Below are 25,305 nucleotides of genomic sequence, written 5' to 3' on the forward strand. Positions count from 1 at the left end.
GAGAGGCCCCAACCTAAAGGGCCATAGAATCAGAAGACGAGTGAGGAGGCACAGACTAGTGTATATAGCCTCTCACCTAAAGGGGATTGATGCTCTACATATGAGAACTTGGGAAAGGGGCTCAGAGAATTCCCCCTAAAACACAAAGCAGTAGACCGCAAGGAATGAGTGGATGAGGAGGTAAGGAGAGGTCTGCAGGACATATTAAACCTGAGGATTGGGGCGGAGGGCTCAGAAGATTAGCACAGTGTTACGAGCCTGTCAACTTTAGGAAAACAATTATCAGCAGATTGACACTTGGATACAGAGCCTTTGAAGTTTGATGGTCTCAAGATATCACATCTGCAGGAGTTGTTGCGCAAATGTATGCCAGAGGTGTAAATATTTGCATAATTTTTTTTGCATGAATTTGAAAATTTTCTGAAAAATAATGTGAAATCATGCGTAATTACACATAATGCTAATCTGGCATTTAGCACTTTTTTTGAAAGTTTTAGAGTGAAATACGTTGTAGACATTTTTTAAGCATAAACGGCACATTTCATGTTTTTATCGGAAACAGCGAGTAATTATGTGATGTGGCATAATGACATACTTTTGGAAATTTTCCATCATATACGTAACTCGAAATTCCTGAAATTACATCCATTTTGCCAGCGTAATTAAAATTTCTCTCAGACCTAATTTACACCCAACCATCCACAAGCTTGTAGTCTGAAAAGTGGAAAAATGTAAGGTGAATTTATATGAGCTTGCACTTACCCTGAGCCAGGAATTACAAGCTGTTACGGTATGCGCCTACCAGTTTCCTTTCAATCTGCTCTGCAAAGCTAGATCTGTATTGAAAAGATTACAATAATATTATAGACTCATAAACATAAGGGAACAATATAAAGAGGCTTCATACATTTTTCTAATAACAATCGCCAACAACTTGTGATACACTCCAATATCTGTTGTCAACAATTACATAAAAGACTGATTTAGTATTGGTCATATTTCTTAGCATTTCTTAGTTCCTGTTATATTATTGTTAATATTCTTAATGTTATGCATATTCTTAAGAATATTCTAATTAGTATTCATAACATGATTCTTAGTATTATTCCTATTTTTGTTTTCTTCATGTAATAATATTCTTATTCCTAGTGATATTCGTATAGTGTTATTCTAAATGTTAATATTAGTAATATTCTTATTTGTATTTTTAGCATTTTACATATTCTTAGTAATATTCTCATTCATCTTCTTAGTATTCTATTTACTAGTACTCCTGTTCTAATTCTTATTAATATTATTAGTAATATTCATATTCTTATTGTTAATAGCATTGGTGTTCTTAGTATTAATACATTTGGGGGATTGCTTGGAGTTGAATGAGACCCTCTGAATTATGGTGGAAGTAATAAAAATGGAGATTTCCCCAGTATTTTACTCTGCGATGTATTGTTCAAATGTTGAGGAAATTCTAATCATTCATTCTGCTCTGATTTATCCCTTTCTCCAGAAATTTATGGAGTTACAATTGCTGTCCATCTTTAATCATCAATTTATAGTACTCACATTTTTAGAACTTTTATCATCATTACTATTAATAGAATCCCTAGCCATCAATAAATCAGGGGTATTGGCAGAACACCAACAACACCCATCCATAATTGGCATTCTAAGATCCTTGCTCTGTAAAATGTGTCTTTTAGGACATGGGACAATGAAAGACAGAGAAATTCTTTACAGAAGACTCATTGTCAAGCCCTGATTTCACTCACCATTTATTTACCCTGATATTTACTACAACACCACCTCAGCTCTTTGTGTCTCCTCCTGAGGGCCACCACTAGACATCAGTCACTTAGTAGTGTGAGCTTAATAAGTGACCAACAAAGAATATGTGGATGTGAGTATTGTTTATAAACATACATTTTGCCTATTTGGTTAACTGAAGAAAAGCCTAGCGTCATATGAAGAGAGTAGTAGCTAATTAACACATTTTTGCCTAATGAACTACAAAAATAGAATTTAAAATCTACAAAAGTTTCATGACTCACAATTCCAAATGTTTGCCTTTTGCAGCAAGAAAGGGAATTATTTGCAGTGTAAAGTTAGGAAATAGTGATTGGCCAAATATGCGTAAGCTTGTGATGCTTCTCACAATACCCCTCCTGTAAGTCGGTGTGACGTAGGCCAGGCTTAAGGCATGACAAATGGCTAGATATACAAAGATCAAATTAGCGATTTCGTACGTAATTGCGATATTTTGCGAATCACAATTACGAAATCACTATTCCTTATGTATGAAACTCTTTTGAGTTTCATTAGAGAGTTATAGTGGGTCACAAATAGACGTACATATTAATGAGGTAGGTCGCAATTTGTGACCCTCAATGATTCGCTGCCATGAGTTATGGTGGCATGTTGGGGCCAGGAGACCACCACCACCATGTCTGTGATTGCTTTTACATAAAGCATTTTTTTTTAAACGCATACTGTTTTCCTGAAAGGAAAGTGCGATGTGTGTAAAAAGAAATAAATTAAACTTTGAAGTTTCTTTTTTTTAAAGTAGACAGTAGTCCGTAGGATCACGGACTGCTTTTTAAAAATATTTTGCTAACCATTATCAAAGGGGAAGGGCTAAGGGACCCCTTCCCCTTTGCGAATCGGTTGCCACCAATTTCTCGAGTGGCAACAAATTGTAAATGTTTTGCGACTGCATTTCGGTTGCAAAACATTCGTACATACCAATTCAATTCGGTATTGGGAAGGAATGCCCTCAACAATCCCCTTCCAAATACCGAATTGCAAAACCCAAATTGCGAGTCCGTAACAAGTTACGGAATCACAATTTTTTCGGCTTTGTACATCCCAGTAAGCAGTTCTGCAGTCACAAGTGGTCCGATTCCACGACTCAGGCCATTTGACAATGCTTCGTACAACTAGCCCCAAGCCCGGAATTTCCTGGAGTAAGCCACACATACAGAAAAAAACTTTATGAATCAGATTCATAAACCTATTAATGACTTGGCAGAATTAAATCCCCTCATGGGCTTTGTGTGACAACCAGGGGGTGGAATGAGAGGTCATTGGAGAAGGTCAACAGGATGTTCACAATTTGCAATTAATTTGGATCCAATTTTAGATATTCCTTAACTTTGCACTGTTAAGCTGTTGTCATTTGTTGGCAGTTTTCACATTTTATGAATGATGCACAACAAGCTTGCTATTTGGTACTAAAATATATCAGTGGTGGCTGCTGCTTAACGGGGGTTGCGGTGGGAAAAAAAATCCACTTACCTGCAGGCAGGCCACCGCTTCCTGGTCCTTTTCGGTCATCGACACTAAGGAAACAGAAAGCACACAGACTCCCCAGGCCAATCACACTGGTGCTGTCACCAGCATGCCAGCAGCGTCGTGATTGATCTGAGGGCCGTGATTTGGTGCGCAGACGGGGACTATGAGCCAGTGCATGTTCTCCACCCAGGCTGTGCAATATAGCTGGTTGAGAACATGCTAAGTGTGCAGGACTGCTTGGCCGGCTCAAGACGGCTGGCCAAACCATCATGTGCACTTAGAGTGTGCTCACCACTTTTCCCCCTGGCCCTTGCTTTGGCCTGCCCAGCCTCGCCCCGCACCTAAGAAGGAAAGGAAAAATAAAATGATAATAACATTGTGTTATTATCATTTTATTTTTCCTTTTTTAAATGCTCACAGAACAGTGGAGTGACACTCCTCCCACTTAGCGGAGGAGCCGCCACTGCAGTATAAAAAATTGTGAAGATTTTCTTCCTCTAAACATATGAAGTTTTTTCAAAGTGTCTTTAATGATTTTTCTGGAATAAAGTAACGGCAACATAGTTTTTCTTTTAAAGCTCAATTTAAGAAGAAAATACGTTTTCAAAAAAATCATAAATTGAAAGTATGCTAAAATGACAAAAGTCCCAATCTTTGCCAAGGGTGAAGTGTGAAGATTATCAACTTTGCAAAACTTTAGGTTTTGCACATTCTTTGTTTATCTGTCGCAGGGGCCCTTGAAGTCACTTGTTGCAAAAATTAATACGAAGGCCATAAGTATCTCTTGCGAGCCCACCTCCGGGGCGGCCGAATGCTGGGTTTCAGCAAATGCGTAGGCTGCCTAGTCTTGATTTCACCTCATGCCTATTTCTTCTGCCACCCTAAACTCTATTTCTCTTTGTTTTACCTTTGCATATATTTTTACATTCATGTCTGAGCCCTTGCTAGATCAAAGCCCGATTGTGAAAAATAAGTCCTGACCCTTAAAACTGAGTGCCAGTGCCCACCACATGTAAACAATGGAACACATTAAGCAGTGGGACCGTACCAGGAAGAAAGTGTAATTGAGTGACTGCCGCAACTCATTTATGAAAGTAGATGTCAAGATTCCTGACCCTCCCTGACTGGTGGATAAGCAGCATTGTGCACTCTCATGCGCCAAGAATTATTTTAAGAACAGCCCCTTAAGTGAAGGAAGAAAATGTGAGCGAGCCAACAAATGGCATGCCTACTTTATTATACCCCTGCATATGATCTGTAAGATACTGGTATCGTGTCTCTTTTATAACTCTGTCTACATCAAGGTCTTTGCAGTATTTCCCACATGCAGCATTGTTATTTTCTATTTAAATTGTCCCCAACATTCTCCATAGTTTAAGAGTAACTATAGAAAGATGACAGTGTATATGTTTGTACACACACACACACACGTAGTCAAATCTATGTTGCGAAGTCTGACTTTTCTTTTTTCAGATGCAGACCACTTTCTGATTCGCTGATGTGTTTCGGTCTTCACTGCATCATTCTTGATTATTCTCTAGATGGAGCTTTTTGCTTTACTGAGACTTAATTCACTTGAACAAAAAAATAGGATTTTGTTTTTTCACTTCATTCATTTTTATGAAGACTTTCATATGCTTTACCTCCTGATTAAGATTTGCCTCCATTTTAATAACATGTTTTGCTCCACCTAACGACTTCTTTTCTTCCCTTTTTCTACTTCCATTGGCTGCATAGGTGGACCAGCTAAAGTGCAGGATGAGTAGCTTGGAGGAAGAGTGCTCTTTTGCAAGGAAGCGATCTATGAAGTTGCAAAACGACCTGGAGGAAAAGAGTCGGAGCTTAGACCGAGAGGCAGTCAGCAGCTTGCAAGCAGAGAATGAGCGTCTCAAGTCTTCACTGCAGGAGGTGCAGAAAGCTCTCCAGGTACTGGGGTAATGGGGGGACTGGGAAGAGTGATAATCGAGGCATAGGTGGGAATGCAAGCACATCACGGGGTACTAGATAAATATTCAAAATAGAAATAAATATTCTCAAAAGATTTGGCGGCAGTCTCCAAATTAAATCACAACGGTGTCATTTTTTGCATGATTGCAAATGTCATAACCCCCGCACTCTGCCCCACTCCCTCCTGTATGTCGTATATGCCTCCATACGGTATTCCTTATGACAAGAAACAAGCCAACTCACACGCTTGTCTTGTGGTGGTCATTTGTTGGCCGCAGTTTATAAGGAATAGAAGGAAACATGTATATACTTTGCATCATGCTATGTCATCACAAACTTCCTTGGTATTGTCTCTTGGCTCTTCTGGGTCGTTTTCTTTGGTAGGCTGGATTTTTGCGCCCCGTTTGCGCGGGAAGGGAGTAGCTTCTGTCCCGGAGTTAGGCCATCTCGCTACCTTGTCTGACTTTGTTGTGCTCTGCCGTCCGGCGGGGGCTGGGCTGCGAGCACCGTCTCCGTTTGCTACACCCCCCATTCGATAGGCCAAGTTACCCAATCGTGAGGCATCCCAGAGTGGGTGGTCCTACACACCTGTCCTTAGGCCAACTCACCCATGCGTGCGGCATCTGAAGGTGAGTGGACCTATTCTGGCACACCGCCCTCCGTGTGCCTCCGTACCAACCGATATCAGCGTAGTTTTCCGCCACTCCTGGCCTCTTCCTCAGCCCTGCGACATTGCTGTTCCTTAGGTGTGGGTGGGAGGGACAAGATTGGGCTCCGCTATTGTTGCTACTCCCCCCGCTCCGTGAAGATAGGAGCTTGCCTGGGGGAGCAGTGGTTATATGCCCGACCCGCCTTTGCCTCCAGGGAGGCCCCCCCTTCCATTGGGGGGTTTGTATCCCACCCAGCCCCCCTATTGGCTGGGGGGTGTCGGCGCTACTCCGCAGCCTCCGCGGAGGAAGGAGAGGGGGGCTTATTATGGCCCTTTGTCCTTTTCGCGCCAAACGTCCCCCCCACTAGTTTGTCCGGGGGGCACGGCGCTGGTTATGGCGCCGGCTCTCGAGCTTCCTCCGGGAGCAGCCTCTGCAATAACCCCACACTCTGCCCCACTCCCTCCTGTATGTCGTATATGCCCCCATACTGTATTCCTTATCATGACAAGAAACAAGTCAACGCACACGTTTGTCTTGTGGTGGTCATTTGTTGGTTGCAGTTTATTAGGCATACAAGGAAACATGAACATACTTTGCATCATGCTATGTCATCACAAACTTCCTTGGTATTGTCTTTTGGCCCTTCTGGGTTGTTTTCTTTGGTAGGTTGGATTTTTGCTCCCCATTTGCTCAGGAAGGGAGTAGCTTCTGTCCCAGAGTTAGGCCATCTCGCTACCTTGTCCGACTTTGTTGTGCCCTGCCGTCCGGTGGGGGGTGGGCTGCGAGTGCCGTCTCCGTTTGCTACCCCCCCCCATTCGGTAGGACAAGTTACCCAGCCGTGAGGCATCCCAGAGTGTGTGGTCCTACACTCCTGTCCTTAGGCCAACTCACCCAGCAGTGCGGCATCTGAAGGTGAGTGGACCTATTGTGGCACACCGCCCTCCGGTGTGCCTCCGAACCAACCGATATCAGCGTAGTTCTTCGCCATGCCATCTGGGAGGCTTCCGTCTCCCTGTGGCTCTCCCCCAACTACGCCCTATACTCTGTCACTTGCCACTTGCTGACCCCATGGTGCCCCAAAGGCTGCTCCAAACACACCCCTGGCTACCTTTGGCAGGTGCACTTCCTCTTTGGCATAGAATTCCAGGCGACCCCTGTGGATGAGCCCGTGCCTGCCAGTCACCAGACCCTTCGTTCTGCAGAATGTGCTCACTGTGAGGTGCAGTTTCTTACGGGACTTCAACTGCTTTTTAGGAGTCTGCCCAGCGCCATTCGTGCCTACTAATCAGCTCTGACCAGACCAGTGAGGTCTTCCCGACCACCCTTGCTGTGACTGTGAGGTCTCTCTGTATATCGTGTAGGAGTGCTTTTATCCCGAGCCTCGCTAAATCATTACCCCTTAGGTGGATGATCAACACATCCGGGTGCCATGCCGTGTCTACCCGCAAGTCTCTGAGGGCTGCCGGCAGCTGTCAGTAGTAGCCCAGGCCTATTCAGAAAGGCCATCACAGGGGCCCTATGTAATGTGATTGCTGCCCTAGTCGGTCACCGCTCTGCCCGGCCTCGGCGGGACACCTGGGTTTTGCTACAGCACTCTGCCCTGTGCTGGCTTAGCCCGCCCTGTTCCCGTCATTAGGCAGAGCATCCATCGGTTTGTTGGTTATAAACTGCAATCTGTTAACGATTGGGAGAGACTCAAATCTAAATGGGAGTAATTTCAATGCCAAAGAACTTACGCAATGCATACGTCTCTGAAATATGTGGGAGGGAGTCCCAGGTGAGAGTAAGGAGAGGAAGGTTCCGCAAGAAGGAGTCAGGATAATAGTGGCTGTGCGCCATCATGAGTAAGTGAAACATAATTCTGTTCCCGCCCCAATGCTCTTTTTTTTTTTAAAGCTCGAGTGTGCCTACGGGCTACCTTTCCTTGCTTAATCCTTCGCAACACTCCAGTTCCGAGCTGTGCGGAAAAGTGCCTTTATAGTCTAGGATTGTGTTTGAACTCGTGGCGCCCAATTCCCTCGCCTTGTAATTCTGCTTGACTAGCGCTTCCTATGCCTAACGCATTTTTCAACGCTTTGCGCACAGCCTCCCGCCACTCTGGCATGGCCTTGGGTCGAATCCAGCCTCTGCAGCCTTGGTATCCTGCCTTCCGAACTTCAATCGCCCGGGGGGCGGGGTTGTGCCCTAAACTATGGGCTCTGACACTTCTTTCTTAACTAAATCACAGGCTTGTGTGGGGCAGACTATCACCTCACTCACAGACAATCACCGCCTCTGCTGGGTATTAAAAATGACCTCTGCAGTATGGGCCCCCCAGATCCCCCACTGATGGGACAGACACGGCCTTGAGTGCTGGCCGATAGCCATAAACATATTGCAGTCCCTAGACATGGGAACCCAATGTCACCTCACAGGTCATGATGCATAGGTCGCTTTTGTGGTAGGTCCTTTTAGTGCTATGCAGAGGAGTTGCCATTTTTTTTGTTGTTGCATATTTTGGCGCGAACTTGACCCGAATCGGGTATCAGAGTGCTTTCCCTCGCACCAGTTCAGTTACTCGAGGACCCACATTTTTTTTTGGTTAGGCACAGGGAGATTAAGTAATTTGCCCAGACTCACAGGATAAATAATAGTCTTTGCAGGGCCTATATAACTATATGCACAAGGATGGCCGAACTACCAACGTTTGTTTTTTCCTTCTGAGAGATTTGAGCCTATATACTTTAAACCATAAGTGCAAGCTGTGCTGGCCCTATACGCATGGAAAACATGTAGCGTGCGCTCCTCACCAGAAGAAATCCCTGTATTTGGCCTTTGTGAGTATTTACTGAGTGTTGCACGACATCCGTGTGAAAGGCGCTCGCTTTTTTAACCCTGACCGCCTGCCGGCGAGACCTGCTCTCAGCTGCATCTGACCTCACAGTCCCTGGCGTGTACGCTACTTGTTTTTCTACTCAGGGACATAAAATATGTCCGCGCGGTCTCCGTTCTAACCACAGCCAATTGCTGGCGCGTAAGGAATATGCTACTTACCAGTATGCATCTGTTCTTGGCATGTAGGGCTGCTGACATTAATATCTGTGCATAGATCGCCGCCTAGTGTTGGGTCCCGATGATTGCACATTGTTGTCCTGGAAGAGTCTTCGAAGTATCACGAGATAGGTGGCTCCTCCCCTGGACTACAGTGCGCATGGGCTTCCTCTCCATCCTCAGATTGTTTTTCGCCATTGTGGCAGAGATGGAGTATGATACAGTAAGTGATGACCATGCTTGAGAATAATTCTGAGTGCTACAGCTGCGACAGGCACCGGGGAGGAGGGCGGGCGATATGAATGTCAGCAGCCCTACATGCCAAGAACAGATGCATACTGGTAAGTAGAATATTCAGTTCGAGGCATGTGGGCTGCTGAATTCATATCTGTGCATAGAATAAATAGCAGTTTCCTCCTTAGCGGTGCAGCAGTCTGCAAAAGTTCTGAGAACAGCCTGTCCTACAGCAGCTTGCTGTTTGGAGTGTACATCTACGCAGTAGTGTTTGGTAAATGTATGTATGGTGGTCCATGTGGCTGCTCTACATATATCCTCTAGAGGAATGTTACCTAGGAAAGCCATAGATGCCCCTAACTTGCGTGTGGAATGCGCTCTTGGGGGAACTGTTAATGTGCGTTTAGCTTTTTGATAACAGATCTGTATGCACTTAACAATCCATCTTGCTATCCCTGATTTGGAAATGGGGTTGCCTTTGTGCTGTGGAGAGAAAGCAACAAACATTTGCTTAGTTTTCCTGAAATCTTTTGTCCTGTCTATGTAGTACAGGAGAGTTCTTTTAACATCTAGTGTGTGCAGTGCTCGGTCTGCCACTGAATCGGGATTTGGGAAGAATACTGGCAGTTCTATCGTTTAGTTAATATGGAACTGTGACACCACCTTAGGCATAAATTTAGGGTTGGTACGCAGCACTACCCTATTAGCATGAATCTGTATGAAAGGCTCCTGAATAGTTAGGGCTTGAAGCTCACTAACTCTCCTTAGCGATGTGATCGCTACCAGAAAGGCCACCTTCCATGTAAGAAACTGTATCTCACAAGAGTGAAGAGGTTCAAAAGGTGGTCCCATCAGTCTGGTGAGAACTATGTTTAGATTCCAGACAGGTGAAGGCGGGTGTCTGGGAGGAATCACTCTTTTGAGTCCCTCCATAAAAGCTTTAATGGCTGGCACTCTGAAAAGGGAAAGGTGCTGTCTGTTTTGAAGATAAGCTGCCATTGCAACTAAATGTATCCTGATTGAACTATATGCCAGATTGCATCTGTGTAGATGCAACAAATAACATATATTGTTTTGCGTTGATGCATCTAGCGGATTTATGTCATTATTGGAACAATAAATGACAAACCGCTTCCATTTTGCCGCATAGCATGCCCTGGTTGTAGGTCTTCTTGCCTCCTTGATAATGTTCATACAGTCAGGGGGCAGGTTTAGGTAGCCAAACTCTATGACCTCAGGAGCCATATTGCAAGGCTCAACTGTTGCGGATCTGGGTGCTGAATGTCTCCATGGCTCTGAGTGAGGAGACTGGGTATGAGTCGCAGTTGTTGGTGAGGCACCAATGAAAGTTCTAGGAACGTGGTGTACCAAGCCTGCCTCGCCCACGTTGGAGCAACTACGATGAGTGTCATAGAGTGCTGTCGCAGTTTGCGCGCCACCAGCGGTATGAGTGGTGCTGGAGGAAAAGCGTACGCAAATCTGCCTGACCAGTTCATCCATATCGCATTGCCCTGAGACTGCGGGTGTGGGAACCTGGCGGCGAAGGTTTGGCATTTTGCATTTTCTTTTGTGGCGAATAGGTCTATCTCTGGATGACCCCACTGCTGGAAATACGGTTGTAGCACCAAGGGATGTATCTCCCACTCGTGCATCTGATGGCTGTGCCTGCTGAGCAGGTCCGCCATCTGGTTGTCCTTGCCTGGGAGGTGTTCCGCCATGAGGAACATGTTTCTTTGAATGGCCCACTTCCACATGCTCTGGGCTAGGTGTGACAATTGTGGAGAGTGTGTCCCTCCCTGCTTCTGGATGTAATACATGGCAGTCATGTTGTCCGTCCGGATCAGCACGACTTTGTTGCACAAATGCAATTTGAACGCCTTCATCGCCATGAAGATTGCCATCAGTTCCAGCAGGTTGATGTGCATCTTCTGCTGCTGCGTCGTTCATAGTCCCTGCACTGTATAATGGAGGACATGCGCTCCCCAGCCCTGGAGAGATGCGTCCGTCGTGAGCACTATCTGTGGTACAGGCTCTTGGAACGGTCGTCCCCTGCAAAGGTTTTGTGTGTTCCACCAATGCAGAGAGTTGTATGCACGATCGGTCACCAACACTAGGTCTTTTAGATGTCCTTGAGCCTGGTTCCACTGTCGTGCTAAGTACTCTTGAAGCGGACGCATGTGTAGCCTCGTGTGAGGGACTATGAAGATGCAGGAGGCCATCAAGCCTATCAGCTGCATAAATACTTGCGCTAAGAGTGAGTGTTGGGGTCTGAATTTCTGAATCAGCAATTGCATGCTGTTGATTCTCGCTGAGTTTGGCTGTGCTGTTGCTGCCAGAGTGTTTATTGTCGCTCCTAGGTACTGTTGTACATGTGCGGGTTGAAGATGAGATTTTGGGTAATTTAGTGAAAATCCTAGACTGTGTAGGAGGTGAATTGTGCGAGACATGTGGCTGGCACATTGCTGGGCTGACTTTGCTTGGATCAGCCAGTCGTCCAGATAAGGATAGACATGGATGTGTTGTCTACGAAGGTGCGCAGCTACTGTCGCCAAGCACTTGGTAAACACTCTGGGGGCTGTAGTGACCCCGAAAGGCAGGACCTTGAACTGGTAATGCTGGTTGTTTATGGTGAACCTGAGATATTTCCTGTGTCCTGGGTGAATAGGAATGTGGAAATATGCGTCCTTCAGGTCTAGGGTTGCTAGGAAATCTCCCTGACTGAGCAATGGTAGAACTTGTTGCAAAGTGAGCATGTGAAAATGTTCTGACAAGATGTATTGGTTCAGGTGTCTGAGGTCCAGTATAGACCTGAGAGAGCCGTTCTTCTTTGGGATTAAGAAGTACAGTGAGTACACCCCTGTACCCTGTTGTTCTAGAGGCACGAATTCTATGGCCCCTTTTTGCAGCATGCAGATGACTTCTTGCTGCAATAAGTGCATGTGCTCTGCGGACATAGGACGGTGTCTTGGGGGTATGTTGGGTGGAGTGGAGGTTAGTTCTAAACAATAGCCGTATTGGATAAGTTGTCTCACCCACCTGTCTGTGATAATGCCTTCCTAGACTGGCATGAACTGCTGAAGTCTTCCCCCGACCGGTGTTATGTGGTCTGGGGGCAGTGACAAGACGTCACTGTTTATTGGTGGCGGAGGATCTGGCGTTATTATTTCCTCGTCCTCTGCCTTTGGTGCTGTTCCCACAGTATCCACCCCTATTGTTTTTGTTATAGGTGGTCTGTGTTCCTCCTTTGTTATATTGGGCTTGCTGTGATGCTTGACCTCTAGAGGCTCCCCTGTTACTGGAGCGACGAAAGGAACCGCCCCTGAACTGTTGTGACTGCAGAGCCCCTATGGATTTGGCTGTCTCAGTGTCTTTCTTAATTTTCTCTAGGGTCGTGTCTACAGCAGGACCAAATAGAAAGTCAGGGTTAACCGGCTGATTGAGTAAAGTTGTTTGGATCTCTGGCTTGAAACCAGAGATGCATAGCCAGGCATGCCTTCTGAGCATCACACTTGTGTTGATGGCCCTAGCTGCTGTGTCTGCTGCATCTAGCGCACATTTAATGGATGCATTTGAAATCAGCTTCCCCTCCTGTATTAGAATTTCTGCTCCCTCCTTATAAGCATCAGGCAGGTGTTGTAGTAGCTGCTCTAACGTGTCGTAATGAGCCCTATCGTATCTGGCTAATAGGGCCTGTGTATTTGAGATTCTCCAAATATTCGCCGCTTGAGCCGCTACTCGTTTGCCAGAAGCTTCCAAGATTTTGGATTCTTTGTCCGGAGGAGGAGCATCACCACTTGTTTGAGAGTTAGCTCTCTTACGAGCATTAGCCAATACTGCGGAGTCCAATGGGAGCTGGCCCTTGATATATGTAGGGTCTACAGGCGCAGGCCGGTATTTCCGTTCAATTCTTGCCCTCGTGGTCTCTTTGAAAATGTCACCAGCGTGTTTAAGGACACCCTTTAGCATAGGCAATGTCTTTACTGATCTTTCTGAGGTTGAGAAAGTGTCAAACAAAAAGTCTTCCTCTACTGGGTCAGCATGCATTTCGACATCATGATTATTGGCTGCCCTTTCAATCAATGCGTTAAACGCAGCCGTATCTTCCGTAGGTGAGGTCTTGACTGCATAGGACTGAGTGTCAGGCATGGTGTGTGGCTCACCCGGGTCAACAGGGTCAGTCCAGGGTTGAGACTCATCTTGATCAGTGTAAATAGGATAATTAAATTTATCCTCATTGTATCCTTCCCCCACATCCTCAGTGGTATGTGTGGGAGAGCAGGTATATTCCTGTCCATAGGACTCTACAGGCTCAAAAAGAACAGGTGAGGTGGCAGAGTCCCTTTTCTTTTTGAGTGGGATTTTGTATGACTCAATAGGATGTTCTGGAATGATCTTCCTTTTATAAACAGTGAGTCTGCCAGAGTCCGAGTCAATGAAGAGTTTCGACTGATTATCATAGGAGGGAGCTTGGAACACAATGTCCTCTTCTATGGGCTGATTTGTTGAGACTACCGACATCTTTTTGGTTGTGTCGGTGCTTTGTCTTGGCTCGAACGCCTTGGGGCGTGCTGTCGGAGGCAGTCCATACTTTATTGGTGGCGTAAGCGTTGGAGACGGGCTGACCTTTTTCGAGGGTGGCGCCGTCTTCGACTCGACCGACTTTGTCTGATCAGCAGCTTGTTTGTGGCCTTGCGTCGACTCGATCTCTTGGTGCGCAGCAGGCATGCTCTTCTGCATCGGCTTGACATGTTTTTTGGAGCCGATTTCGGTCTTCGACTCGAAGGCCTTGACCACCAGTGGCTTGGAGGCTGTTAGCTTCGGATCGATAGTCTTCTGAGCCTTGAGTCCTTTGTTAGTGTCGCCATCCTTTGGCGTCGATTTCGACGGCGTCAGTGCGACGTGCTTGACCTTAGTTACGGGCTTCGGCGCCCCGATCTTCGGGCCGACACCCCCTTGTGACCCCGAAGGGTCGATGACACTTTTCAATTTTATTGGATCCGATGAATCCGAAATCGTCGATCCGAGGACTGTCTTGAGCAGTTTCGGTTTCGATTTAGCGTCTGTCGGTTTCGGTTTCGATGTCACGGCTGATTGTGGTTTATCGACCGATGGCTCCTTAGAAATATTCTTAGCCGGGCCTTGACGCGGGTCTATAGAATGTGGACTAAGATCGAATGAGCTGAAGTATCAGCCATGATACTCTAAATAGCCACATGATGGCAGTATTATGCCAAATTTGTAAAACTAACGAAAATAGCACAGCCCTTGTTTTTCAGGGCGGGAAGGTTTTTCGGGCAGGTTAGGTAATAGCTGGGGTCCGGAGTGTCGCCATACACCGGCGGGGGAGCAGGTGAACTGTATCCCGATGCCCCGAGGCTAGCCCCAGGTTTTCTAACCTCCTAATCTATGGCTGCACGTTGAGCCCTGAAGAGATTCCCCCTTGTTTCCCGCGTTACTTTCAGGAGTCTCTGTTGTCCCTGCTGGGGGGGGGGGGGTCCCAGTTTCGTGCCATTGCATACCTCGCCCTGTGCTGACCACAAGGATTCTGGGACAACTTTGCACACTCCGACCCCTGCATGGTGTGTGACCTGCCCAGTCGGATTTGTCCTGCGTGATGGCAGGGAAACTTCCCTCTAATCCTTCGTCTATGGCACGCCGTTCTGGCTGCAGGCGCGGGACATGCGTGTGCTCATTTGGGGGTCGAAAGGCCCGCCACTCCCCGCTAACTTCCTCGCCCTCGGCTGGTCGATGGTTCTCAGCTTCCCCGCCCCAGTTCCACCGATTGTGGCCCACCTTTCGTTGCCACTTCCTTGGTCTTCTGACATACTGCCCCCTCGGGCCTGGCCCCGCTTACTCTTCCATGGCACCGCCGGTCAGGCTGTAGGTGCCGGACATGCGTGTGCTCTTTTGGGGGCCTGGTCCTGCTTCCACGCAACTTGTGCTTGCTTGTGCTCCCCCGCTTCGGGAGTTCTCCGCGTTGGATTCCGGCGTCCGACTCAGCCTCCCTCGGGGAGCACCGGGCTACCTGGACGTATTCTTCCTTGATGCAGCATGGCCAGAGCTTCGCCTCCTGTATTCTTCATGGCTGGATCATCCCAGGTACAAGATTGGGCTCTTACAAGATTGACAAGATTGGGCTCCGCCGTTGTTGCTGCTTCCCCCACTCCGTGAAGATAGGAGCTTGCCTGGGGAGCAGTGGTTATATGCCCCGACTCGCCTTCGCCTCCAGGGAGGCCCCCTTTCCATTGGGGGGTTTGTATCCCGCTCTGCCCCCCTATTGGCAGGGGGTGTCGACGCTACTCCGGCATCCGCCATGGGGGGAAGGGGAGGTGGGCTTCTTTTGGCCCTTTGTCATTTCGTGGCAAACGCCGCCCCCACTAGTTTGTCCGGGGGGCACAGCGCTGGTTATGGTGCCGTCTCTCGAGCCCCGTTCGGGAGTAGCCACTGCAAAAACATATATTTATTTTTATTTTAACAAAGTTTATTGAGTCTTCAATTCTACGTTTTGTATTGTTTTTATTTGCATTCTGATGAAAGCATATCTACAAGGAACAATTCATGCAGGTAGCAAACAATATTGTTACGTTTATGACTTCCAAATATGTATAATAATTTTACCTGTCTCTTGTATATAACAGTGCTCCTTAGAAAAAGTTCAAATCCGAACAAAAAGAAGGGACTTAACCCAAATCAATCTATTTATCTATCTATGGGATTTGTAAAGCCTAACCGATACTCAATGAGTGTCCCGGTGCTGAACCTAACTGACCTGGGATCAATATGCGGGTCCAAAGAGCCAGGTTTTAAGAAGGCGTCTGAAGGCCTGAATATCCACTATGGCCTTGAGCTGCTGTGGTAGGGCGTTTCAGTTCCTAGCCGCAAGGTAGGAATAAGATCTACCGCCCCAGTTTTTCCTCCTGAATTTGGGAACCACCACCAACAAGAAATTGGAGGAAAAGAGTGATCTGGGCGGATGGTACTAGGTGATTCTTTTAGACAGGTACTGAGGACCAGATTGATAAAAAGCTCTGTGTGTTAAGACTAAACCTTCGACCCTCACCCATTCCTTAATTGGAAGCCAGTGAAGTTCTTCCAGGAAGGGGAGGATGTGGGCCCGCCTAGAGAGTTTCAGCAGAAACCGTGCAGCAGCCTTTTGGACCAGCTGTGTGTAGTCTCTTTAGAAGTAAGGCTGGAAGGCCCTAATAGAGTGAATCGGCATAGTCTACCTGAAAGGTGATCAGGCCATGTATCACTGTTTTCTGCTGCGACAGAGGGAGAAGGTAGAGAAACTTCTTTACTTTTTCAACATGCTCAAATAATTTGCATTTGTGACTTGTATTTATCTCCTTTGGATCTGGCCTATCTGGCCCCACTGACAGGTCTATCTCTTTAGGATACAGACAGTGTTTCTCTGGTGAAGAGGTTTATCTCTTTTGGACTGAAGCAATCTGTCTCTAGTAATCTGCCATGCCTTTCTTGGGTTAGATAAGCCTGTCACCAGTGACCTGGTGTTCATTATTGTATTTATGTTTCAGTCTGGGGGTATTTTCCATGTCATCTGTTTAATGCATTGTAATCTGAAGTTCTCTTCCAGGGGATCCTCATCAATAGTCATAAGCATTAGAATATTCCCGCCTATGTGCAGGACCCCGGAAACACTATATTATATGTGCCCCACATATAAATACACATATATATATAAATAATATATATATAAAAAACAAGCAATAGCAGCCAAATCACATTAGAGCTGAAATATGCTGTGAAGAATTTCCACCATACATGAATAACAAGCATTAGAAACAGGAGAAAACAACACCAAAGTTTGTTTAGGAATTGTTTTAATGCTCAGAAAGCAGCAGAAATTCTCAGAACTCACTGGAAGCATATGAAGCTCTCAGGCTGCATTGCAAACACACAGTCTAACCAGACTGAAAAGCTAACCTGTAGCTAAATAACAAAAAACTGACACTGTGCCTTTAAGGCACTCATGACCCCCTGAATCCCATCATGCCTCAGGAGTGGCAGTTAGGTCAGTTGTTCTTTCCGGCTCCTTCAGTGAAGGACCCTGGTTTCACAGCTCCACTAATTTTCTGATTTCTTGCAGAAAAATTGCTTCTTTTTGACAACTGTTACTCTTACTTCGACGTCTTACACCTGGTCAAGTAAGATACTGCTTGTTTTGAGCAGTTTGGAGGGCATTTTACTTCGAAAATGCCTTCTCTATTTGATAAATGTCCTTCTTGTAACAGCAAGAAGGCCAAGACAGACAGCCACGAGGTCTGTATCGTTTGCCTGCCTGATGACCATGATCCAGACACCTGTCCACATTGTGAGAACCTGTCAGGAAGGACTCTCAAGGACAGGGAGAGAATTCGGATTTATGGCCTGGCCCACAGAGCTTCTAGAGGGAGATCTCCAGTGAAGAAGGGCTCCAAGAAGGCCCATTCGTCTTCAAAGAAGAAGTCTTCACACCCGTCTACCTCAGCGTCGGGCTCGGCGCTGAGAAAAGATCCACAAGAGGGACTTTCCTCTGGGAAGCTGCCGTCGACGGCGGGCTCGCCGTCGGGAGGAAGGCCAGGTACGTCGACGACATCGAAGGCACCGGCGCCGTCTTCGAAATCGCCTCCGCCGTCGTCAACCGGGCGGCGATCGGCGTCGAAGAAGGCTACTCCGCCGCCGTCAACCGGGCGACGGTCGGCGTCGAGATCCATTACCCCTCCGCCGTCGTCAACCAGGCGACGACCGGAGTCGAGGGACGTCACCTCGCCGTCGTCAACCAGGCGACGATCGGCGTCGAGAAGGGTGACTCCTCCGCCGTCGTCAGGTGCTCGTCGATCGGCGTCGAGGACGCGGTCTCCGTCGGTGCAGCAGCAGCGCTCGGCGTCGAGGGTGCCCAATACCCCTCCGCCGTCGTCGCACAAGCATCCGACGTCGAGGCATGGCTCTACGTCGGCGACTGACCATCGCCGTTCGACGTCGAGGCAAAAAGCTCCGTCGACGACAGGGCGAGACCGTTCAACGTCAAGAGGGAAGCCTCCGTCGGCGGCAGGACATCGTCGTTCGACGTGGAGGCTGAGGTCGCCGTCGACGACCGGACACCACCGTTCGACGTCGAGGCAGAAGGCTCCGTCGGCGGTTGCTCATCGCCGCTCGACGTCGAGAGACTACGAACATTCTCAAGGACATTCGAGGTCGAGATTATTTGATCCCCCAACTCCTCGGAAGCGGTCGGCTGCGAGAAGTGAGCGCTCGACGTCGAGGCACTCGGATACGATCATGGTGACAGAATCTGCTTCTCACCATTCATCTTATCGGTCCTCGGGCTCCTCTACTGCGCATTCAAGATCCAGAAGCCCTGTGCACAGGACTCCTGAACGTCGTCCAGATCCTTCTGCGGGGCGCATCAGGCTGTCGCCGAGATGGTACAGGTCCTTGGACCATTGGAGAGACGATGGGCCTACCAGGCGTATGCAGGAATATGCCAGCCCACGCCACAGGTCAGCTCTCCAGAACCTGGTGGAGGAGATGGACAAGCGTAGCCCTCCCAGGCGCTCAACGCCTGTGAATCTACCCACCAAAGCGCCAAGGAGGTCCCGTTCGCCTACAAGGGAAGTTAGACGGGATGGTCGGGGAAGATCTAGATCGCCTGCAAAGGATCCTAGACTGGATGGTCGGAAGACCTCTGTCCCTCCCCGGGGCAGATCTCCTGTGCGGTCGCCGACCGGATCCCCCAGGGCGTCCCGATCCCCTAGAAGAGACCATCGTCCAAGAGATCGGGTCAGGTCTCGCTCTCCTAGACGGGAGGAGCGTTCCAGGAAGTCGAGGGAGCGGGGACGCAGTTCTCACCATCGACTTAGACGTACCCCGTCTACCTCTTCCACTTCATCTACCAGATCGTCAAAGAGGGACTACTCTCCGACTTTGACGGACAGTCCAACGTCCAGGTCCTCCCCTGTGGATGATATTGGCACGTACCTGGACGTTCTGCAGAGAGGTGCGCTTAAACTGAACATTGAAATGTCTGCCCCTCAAGTGACGACGACGGTCATTTTCGAAACCTTGCACAAAAAGGCCATCTCCAGACCTCTGCTGCCCTTGGTTCCGGGGATTATGGACCCTGTCAAGGAAGTTTTCCTAACCCCAGCGACAATCAGAGCAGTGCCAGCACGCATTACAAAGAAGTACAAACCGGCGGCTTCTGACCCGGTGTTTGTGAAGTCTGACCCGCCCGCAGACTCTGTCATCGTGGCAGCGGCGAGAAAGACACATGCGGTTGCTGGTTCATCCTCAGTCCCGCCAGATAAGGACAGCAAGACCCAAGACTCCTGGGGTCGGAAGGTTTGCAACTCTGCTGCTTCCACTCTTAAAGTCGCCAGTGCGGCTGCGCTCCTGGGTCGGTATGACAGAGCCTTATGGGACTCGATGGAGAGATTCAAAGCCAAGCTGCCGAAAGAAGACCAGCAGGACTTTGAGGAAACTGTTACGGAGGGGTGTCTGGTGGCTAACCAGATGATCAGCACGACCGCGGATGGGGCGGTGCTTTCGGCTCATTCCTATTCCCATGGAGTTTGTGCCAGAAGATCGGCCTGGTTGCGCCTTACAGGGCTGAAGCCGGATGCCCAGCATCGGATTCTGAATCTCCCCTTTTCGGGTTCCGCCCTCTTCGGGGAACACGCGGACGAAGAGATGACCCGAATGAAGACTGAGCTGGACACGGTGAAAGCGGTGGGCTTGGAGAAGAAGAAGGAGTTCAAGCGCCACTTCAAGTCCAACAAGGGGAGAGGGGCCCAACAGAGGGTTCAAACCCCTCAGTGGTCGCAGAACAAAGCTCAGGGAAAACCCCAGTTTCGTGGTAAGCCCAGCAGGGGCAGAGGGGGCCACCAGCAGTCCTCCAACGCCCCGAGAGGAGGAAAGGCCTGAACAGTGGCTTCCTCTGACACCGTTGCCCACTCCGGTGGGAGGAAGTGCATCACAACACCTGGAAGAGTGGGTCAGCATCACAAGAGATCAGTGGGTGCTGAATATACTGCGAAATGGTTACAGGATACCTTTCCGTGCTCTTCCAAAGAGCATACCTCCGAAGAGCTCTTGCCCTCACCAACTGAGCTTGCTCCGACGAGAGGTGACGATCCTGCTGCAGAAAAGAGCGATAGAAGAAGTTCCTCACGCTCTAAAAGGCAAAGGAGTTTACTCCAGATATTTCCTTGTCCCCAAAAAAGATCAGGAGGACAAGTTCAGACCCATACTCGACCTACGACTCCTAAACAAGGTTATCGTCAAGGAAAAGTTCCACATGTTGGCGCTTCACCAAATATGTCCTCATCTACAAGCCGGAGATTGGATGTGTTCGGTGGATCTACAAGATGCGTACTTTCACATCCCGATAGCGCAGCAACATCGAAAGTACCTGAGGTTTGTCGTGGGGCACAAACACTACCAGTACAAGGTGTTACCCTTCGGTCTCAAGTCCGCACCACGAGTCTTCACCAAATGCATGGCGGTGGTGGCGGCTTTTCTTCACAAGAAGGGTCTCTTCGTTTACCCATATCTGGACGACTGGCTCCTGAAGGGTCCATCCCCGGTACGGGTAACACAAGATCTGCATCTGTGCCTGCAACAGCTTCACAGGCTCGGCCTCCATGTGAACCTGGAGAAGTCCGTCCTGCGGCCTACGCAATCCATCCACTACCTAGGCTCCGTTCTGGACACAAGCGTGGGAAGAGCGTTTCCTTCGGTGGAGAGACTTTCTTCCATGAACCTGAAGTGCGGGATTCTACTGGAGTCTCGTCCTCCAACAGCACGACAGGTGGCGTCTCTGCTGGGTTCCATGGCGTCCTGCATTTTTCTCATCCCACACGCCAGGCTGAGAATGCGTCCTCTGCAGCAGGCCCTGGAGGATCAATGGGACCAGGCAACAGGTCGTTGGGAGGACCGTATCCATCTTTCCCAGGCGACAAAAGAGTCCGTCAGATGGTGGACTCGGAGACACGATGTGATGGTGGGAGTGCCGTTTCATCAACCCATTCCGTCCCTATCTATAGTGACAGATGCCTCCCTGCACGGCTGGGGAGCACACATGGGTCCGCTTCAGATTCAAGGCCGGTGGTCTGCGCAGGAGCAGACCTACCACATCAACATGCTGGAACTCAGAGCGGTATTCCTGGCTCTCAAAGCTTTCCTACCAGCGATCACATCCAACTCAGTCCTGGTTCAGACGGACAATACGACAACCATGTTCTATCTGAACAAACAAGGAGGCACAAAATCTCGCCCACTGTCTCGAGAGGCTCAGACAATATGGCATTGGCTCCTCGCTCGAGGTCTCACAGTGGTGGCGGTGCATCTTCCGGGCGAGTTGAACGTCAAAGCAGACGCACTCAGCAGGCACTTCGAAGATCAGCCAGACTGGGTGCTAAACGACGAAGTAGTAGAAGAGCTTTTTCGTTGCTGGGGACGTCCGTCCATAGACTTGTTTGCAGACGACGAAAACACCAAGTGCCACGCCTTCGCGTCCAGGTTCCACAGACTAGGGACGCAGGGGAACGCTCTTCTGTTGGATTGGGCAGGGATGTTCGCGTACGCGTTTCCTCCCCTGGCTCTGATCCCGAGAGTGGTGTCCAAGCTCCTCAGGACGAACATGGAGATGATCCTGATTGCGCCAGACTGGCCTCGGCAGTGGTGGTATCTGGACCTTCTACATCTGTCTGTGTGTCCACACAAACGACTCCCTTGCAGACCAGACCTGTTGAGCAAAATGAACGGGAGGATAATACATCCCAACCTCCCATCATTGAACCTAACAGCATGGCTCCTGAGGTCCTGCAATACGGACATTTGAACCTGCCTCCAGACTGCATGAGCATTTTGAGGGAGGCTAAGAGGCCGTCCACGAGGGCATCCTATGCCTTCAAGTGGAAAAGGTTTTACTTGTGGTGTAAGGATCATCATTTGGATCCTGTTAAAGGGCAGGAGGACGTCATCTTACCATACCTCCTTTCCCTCGCAACGGCTGGTTTGAAGTACGCTTCCATTAGAGTACATTTGTCAGCTATTGTGGCCTATAGGAAGTCCCCTGACCAGGTGTCTTTCTTTCAAGTTCCGGTGGTCAAGGATTTCCTTCAGGGTTTGAAGAAAGTGTATCCCCCTGTGTGCAATCCTTATCCTCCGTGGGAATTAAACCTGGTTCTATCTCGGTTAATGTCTCCACCTTTCGAGCCCATCCACAAGGCTTCCTTACAACATCTCTCTTGGAAGGCAGCCTTTTTGGTGGCAATTACCTCTGCACGCAGGGTCAGTGAGATACAGGCGCTCTGTGCAAAGGAACCTTATATGGTATTCCACCATAACAGGGTAGTTCTAAGGGCTCATCCTTCTTTCTTGCCTAAGGTCATCTCTGATTTTCATATAAATCAGTCTATTTCCCTCCCTTCCTTTTTTCCAAATCCGACGACCCCGGCTGAGCGGTCACTCCACTCCTTAGATCTTAAAAGAGTGCTGAAGTTTTATTTGGAAAAGACTAAAGGGATTAGGAAAACGGACCAACTGTTTGTGAACTATGGTGCAATGAGAACTGGCTTTCCAGCAGCAAAGAGGTCCATTTCCAGGTGGATTGTCTCTTGCATTAAGTTGGCCTATCAACTAGCAGGAAAACCTTTGTTGATGTCTCCAAAAGCGCACTCCACTAGAGGGAAGGCGGCTACAGTGGCTTTCTTGCATGACGTTCCCATGTCAGAAATATGCAAGGCCGCGACCTGGAAATCAGTGCATACCTTTACGAGGCATTACTGCCTCGACTCTGATTCCAGGGCTGACACTCAAGTAGGGCAAGCCTCCTTGAGGAATCTGTTTGGGTAGTCTGTTTTTGTCTACTCAAGCTTATTGATGAGATTTCTGTCTTATCTTTCCTTTGCCCGCAGAGATGAAGAGAGGCTCGCTATTCTATTCTAATGCTTATGACTATTGATGAGGATCCCCTGGAAGAGAAGGATTAGTTACTTACCTGTAATTCTAGTTCTCTTCCAGGGGTATCCTCATCAAAGTCATAAGCAACCCTCCCGCCTCCCCGGGCAAAGGATACTCGTTCATAAGGAGATATTGTTGACCTATGTGTTATTGGGTTTGGTTTTCAGTCTCCGAAAAGAACAACTGACCTAACTGCCACTCCTGAGGCATGATGGGATTCAGGGGGTCATGAGTGCCTTAAAGGCACAGTGTCAGTTTTTTGTTATTTAGCTACAGGTTAGCTTTTCAGTCTGGTTAGACTGTGTGTTTGCAATGCAGCCTGGGAGCTTCCTATGCTTCCAGTGAGTTCTGAGAATTTCTGCTGCTTTCTGAGCATTAAAACAATTCCTAAACAAACTTTGGTGTTGTTTTCTCCTGTTTCTAATGCTTGTTATTCATGTATGGTGGAAATTCTTCACAGCACATTTCAGCTCTAATGTGATTTGGCTGCTATTGCTTGTTTTTTATATATATATTATTTATATATATATGTGTATTTATATGTGGGGCACATATAATATAGTGTTTCCGGGGTCCCGCACATAGGCGGGAATATTCTAATGCTTATGACTTTGATGAGGATACCCCTGGAAGAGAACTAGGATTACAGGTAAGTAACTAATCCTACATTGATTTGCAGGGTCAAGGCAAGATCTAGTATCTGCTTGTGGTGGTTTTGGTAATCATACCGATGCCGGAGAGGGCCCTTTTGGCTTTTCTTACTTGGGTATGCCCTGCTTTGAATACTTTTTTGTTGAGGAATAGCATTAGGAGCAATCAAAGCGTGTAGGCAAACTGGCTCTTCCCAGTCATTGCTGTTTAATCTGGTAATAACACAGCGTCTTTGGAGGGCATTGTGGGGGGTGGGGGGGGTCAAAGCATTCGATTGTTTTCATATGCAGCCCCACCCTGACTCAACCCTACTTTCAGTGATGGCCCGGGCCCTCAGGTGGATGGGTTGGCCTGCCGCACAGCTCTCTAACTCCACTCGTTAAAGTGCTGGTGATTGCGGCTCCTAAGATGACCCCTTCCCACTAGTTGCCCACGCGACAGCCCTCAGCTAGGCTTAGCCCATGGCTTGCTCCTGGGCTGCACCGCAGGACAGGCTGCTGTGTCTTCAGCATCACATTACTGCGGGTACTTCAGATGCGTCTGCACATGTGTTTGTGTTGTCCTGAGCTGCTTTACGGATGATCATCAGTCATCTGATCAGGTGTGGCCGGCACCGATTGGGGATAGGGGGGCCGGGGCGGGAGGGCGGGACGACATGTGAGGTAGGAGGGAGGATGATGGAGAGGGGGCAGTATGAAGAGGAAGCGGCTAAGAAAAAATTTAATTAAAAACTTACCTTTTCACCGCTTCCTAGCCCATCTCTCCTCCGTAGGCCTCCCTCGGTCAGAGTCGGCCACAGGAAGCACACCCAGGCTCGCAGTCAGCCAATCACAACGCTGCCATTGCAGCATTGCGATGGGTCTGAGCACCCTTTTTCAGCGCTGAGACGCTGACTGGAGACATGGGCATGTTCTCCATGTGGGCTGCGATGCTGCCTGCATGAAGAACATGCGAAGTGCGCATGACTGTTTTTGGCAGCCCGAGTATACCGTCCAAGCAGTCATTGTGCACTTCAGGAGGGTGCAACCACATCTCCCCTGCCCCCGCCCTCCTCACGCAAAGCTGTGGGTGGAAATAAGATCAAATAAAATGATAATAACACAAGTTATTATCATTTTATTTTAGCTGTCTTTCACTGCATTGGGGTGATGCTTCACTGCCTCTGGTTATGGTGAAGCCGGAGCCTGTTCGTAGTCTCCAGAACTGTGTGACTCACTGCTATAATTGAATCCTCTGGAGCACACTAGCAGTGCAGGGTGTTAGTTTTGAGCATGCAGCGAGCTATGATCGCACAAAGTCCCTGCATATTAGGTGGTAAGTTAGTGTTCTTGGCTGCTGGTCTATTGGTCTTTGCCAGAAGAAATGTCTAAGTATGTTTTTTTCAGCATATTTACATGTATTTTTCCAGTGTCCTTCCTCCTGAGTATGTATGTGCTGCATAGCTAAACACAAAGGTCCCAAAGGCGAGAGCTATTGGCTATGCCAATTCTTGTTTCAATTCTGAAACTGCATTGGAGAGGCATCCGGGGGTTATCATATG

The 25,305-nt window shown here is 48.3% G+C and overlaps 2 protein-coding genes across 2 annotated transcripts in view; one reads left to right on the forward strand and one right to left on the reverse strand.

The window, feature by feature from the left end:
• The window catches only part of CARD10 (caspase recruitment domain family member 10), a 288,602-nt gene that overhangs the window by 125,685 nt on the left and 137,612 nt on the right, over positions 1-25,305 (forward strand). Inside the window, exon 5 of the mRNA XM_086963072.1 lies at positions 5,026-5,214. Within this exon, the coding sequence (XP_086819198.1) occupies positions 5,026-5,214 (189 nt within the window). The remainder of the gene's footprint in view (positions 1-5,025; positions 5,215-25,305) is intronic.
• LOC147748556 (uncharacterized) lies at positions 7,496-13,886 on the reverse strand. Its single transcript, XM_086951312.1, has 2 exons — positions 12,475-13,886; positions 7,496-7,559 (listed from the first exon to the last, which is right to left on the reverse strand). Exons 1-2 carry the CDS (start codon positions 13,884-13,886, stop codon positions 7,496-7,498), a joined length of 1,476 nt encoding a protein of 491 aa, XP_086807438.1.

This window comes from Lissotriton vulgaris, chromosome 1_1, assembly GCF_964263255.1.
Source record: "Lissotriton vulgaris chromosome 1_1, aLisVul1.2, whole genome shotgun sequence".
In the NCBI taxonomy this organism is placed as follows: Eukaryota; Metazoa; Chordata; class Amphibia; order Caudata; family Salamandridae; genus Lissotriton; species Lissotriton vulgaris.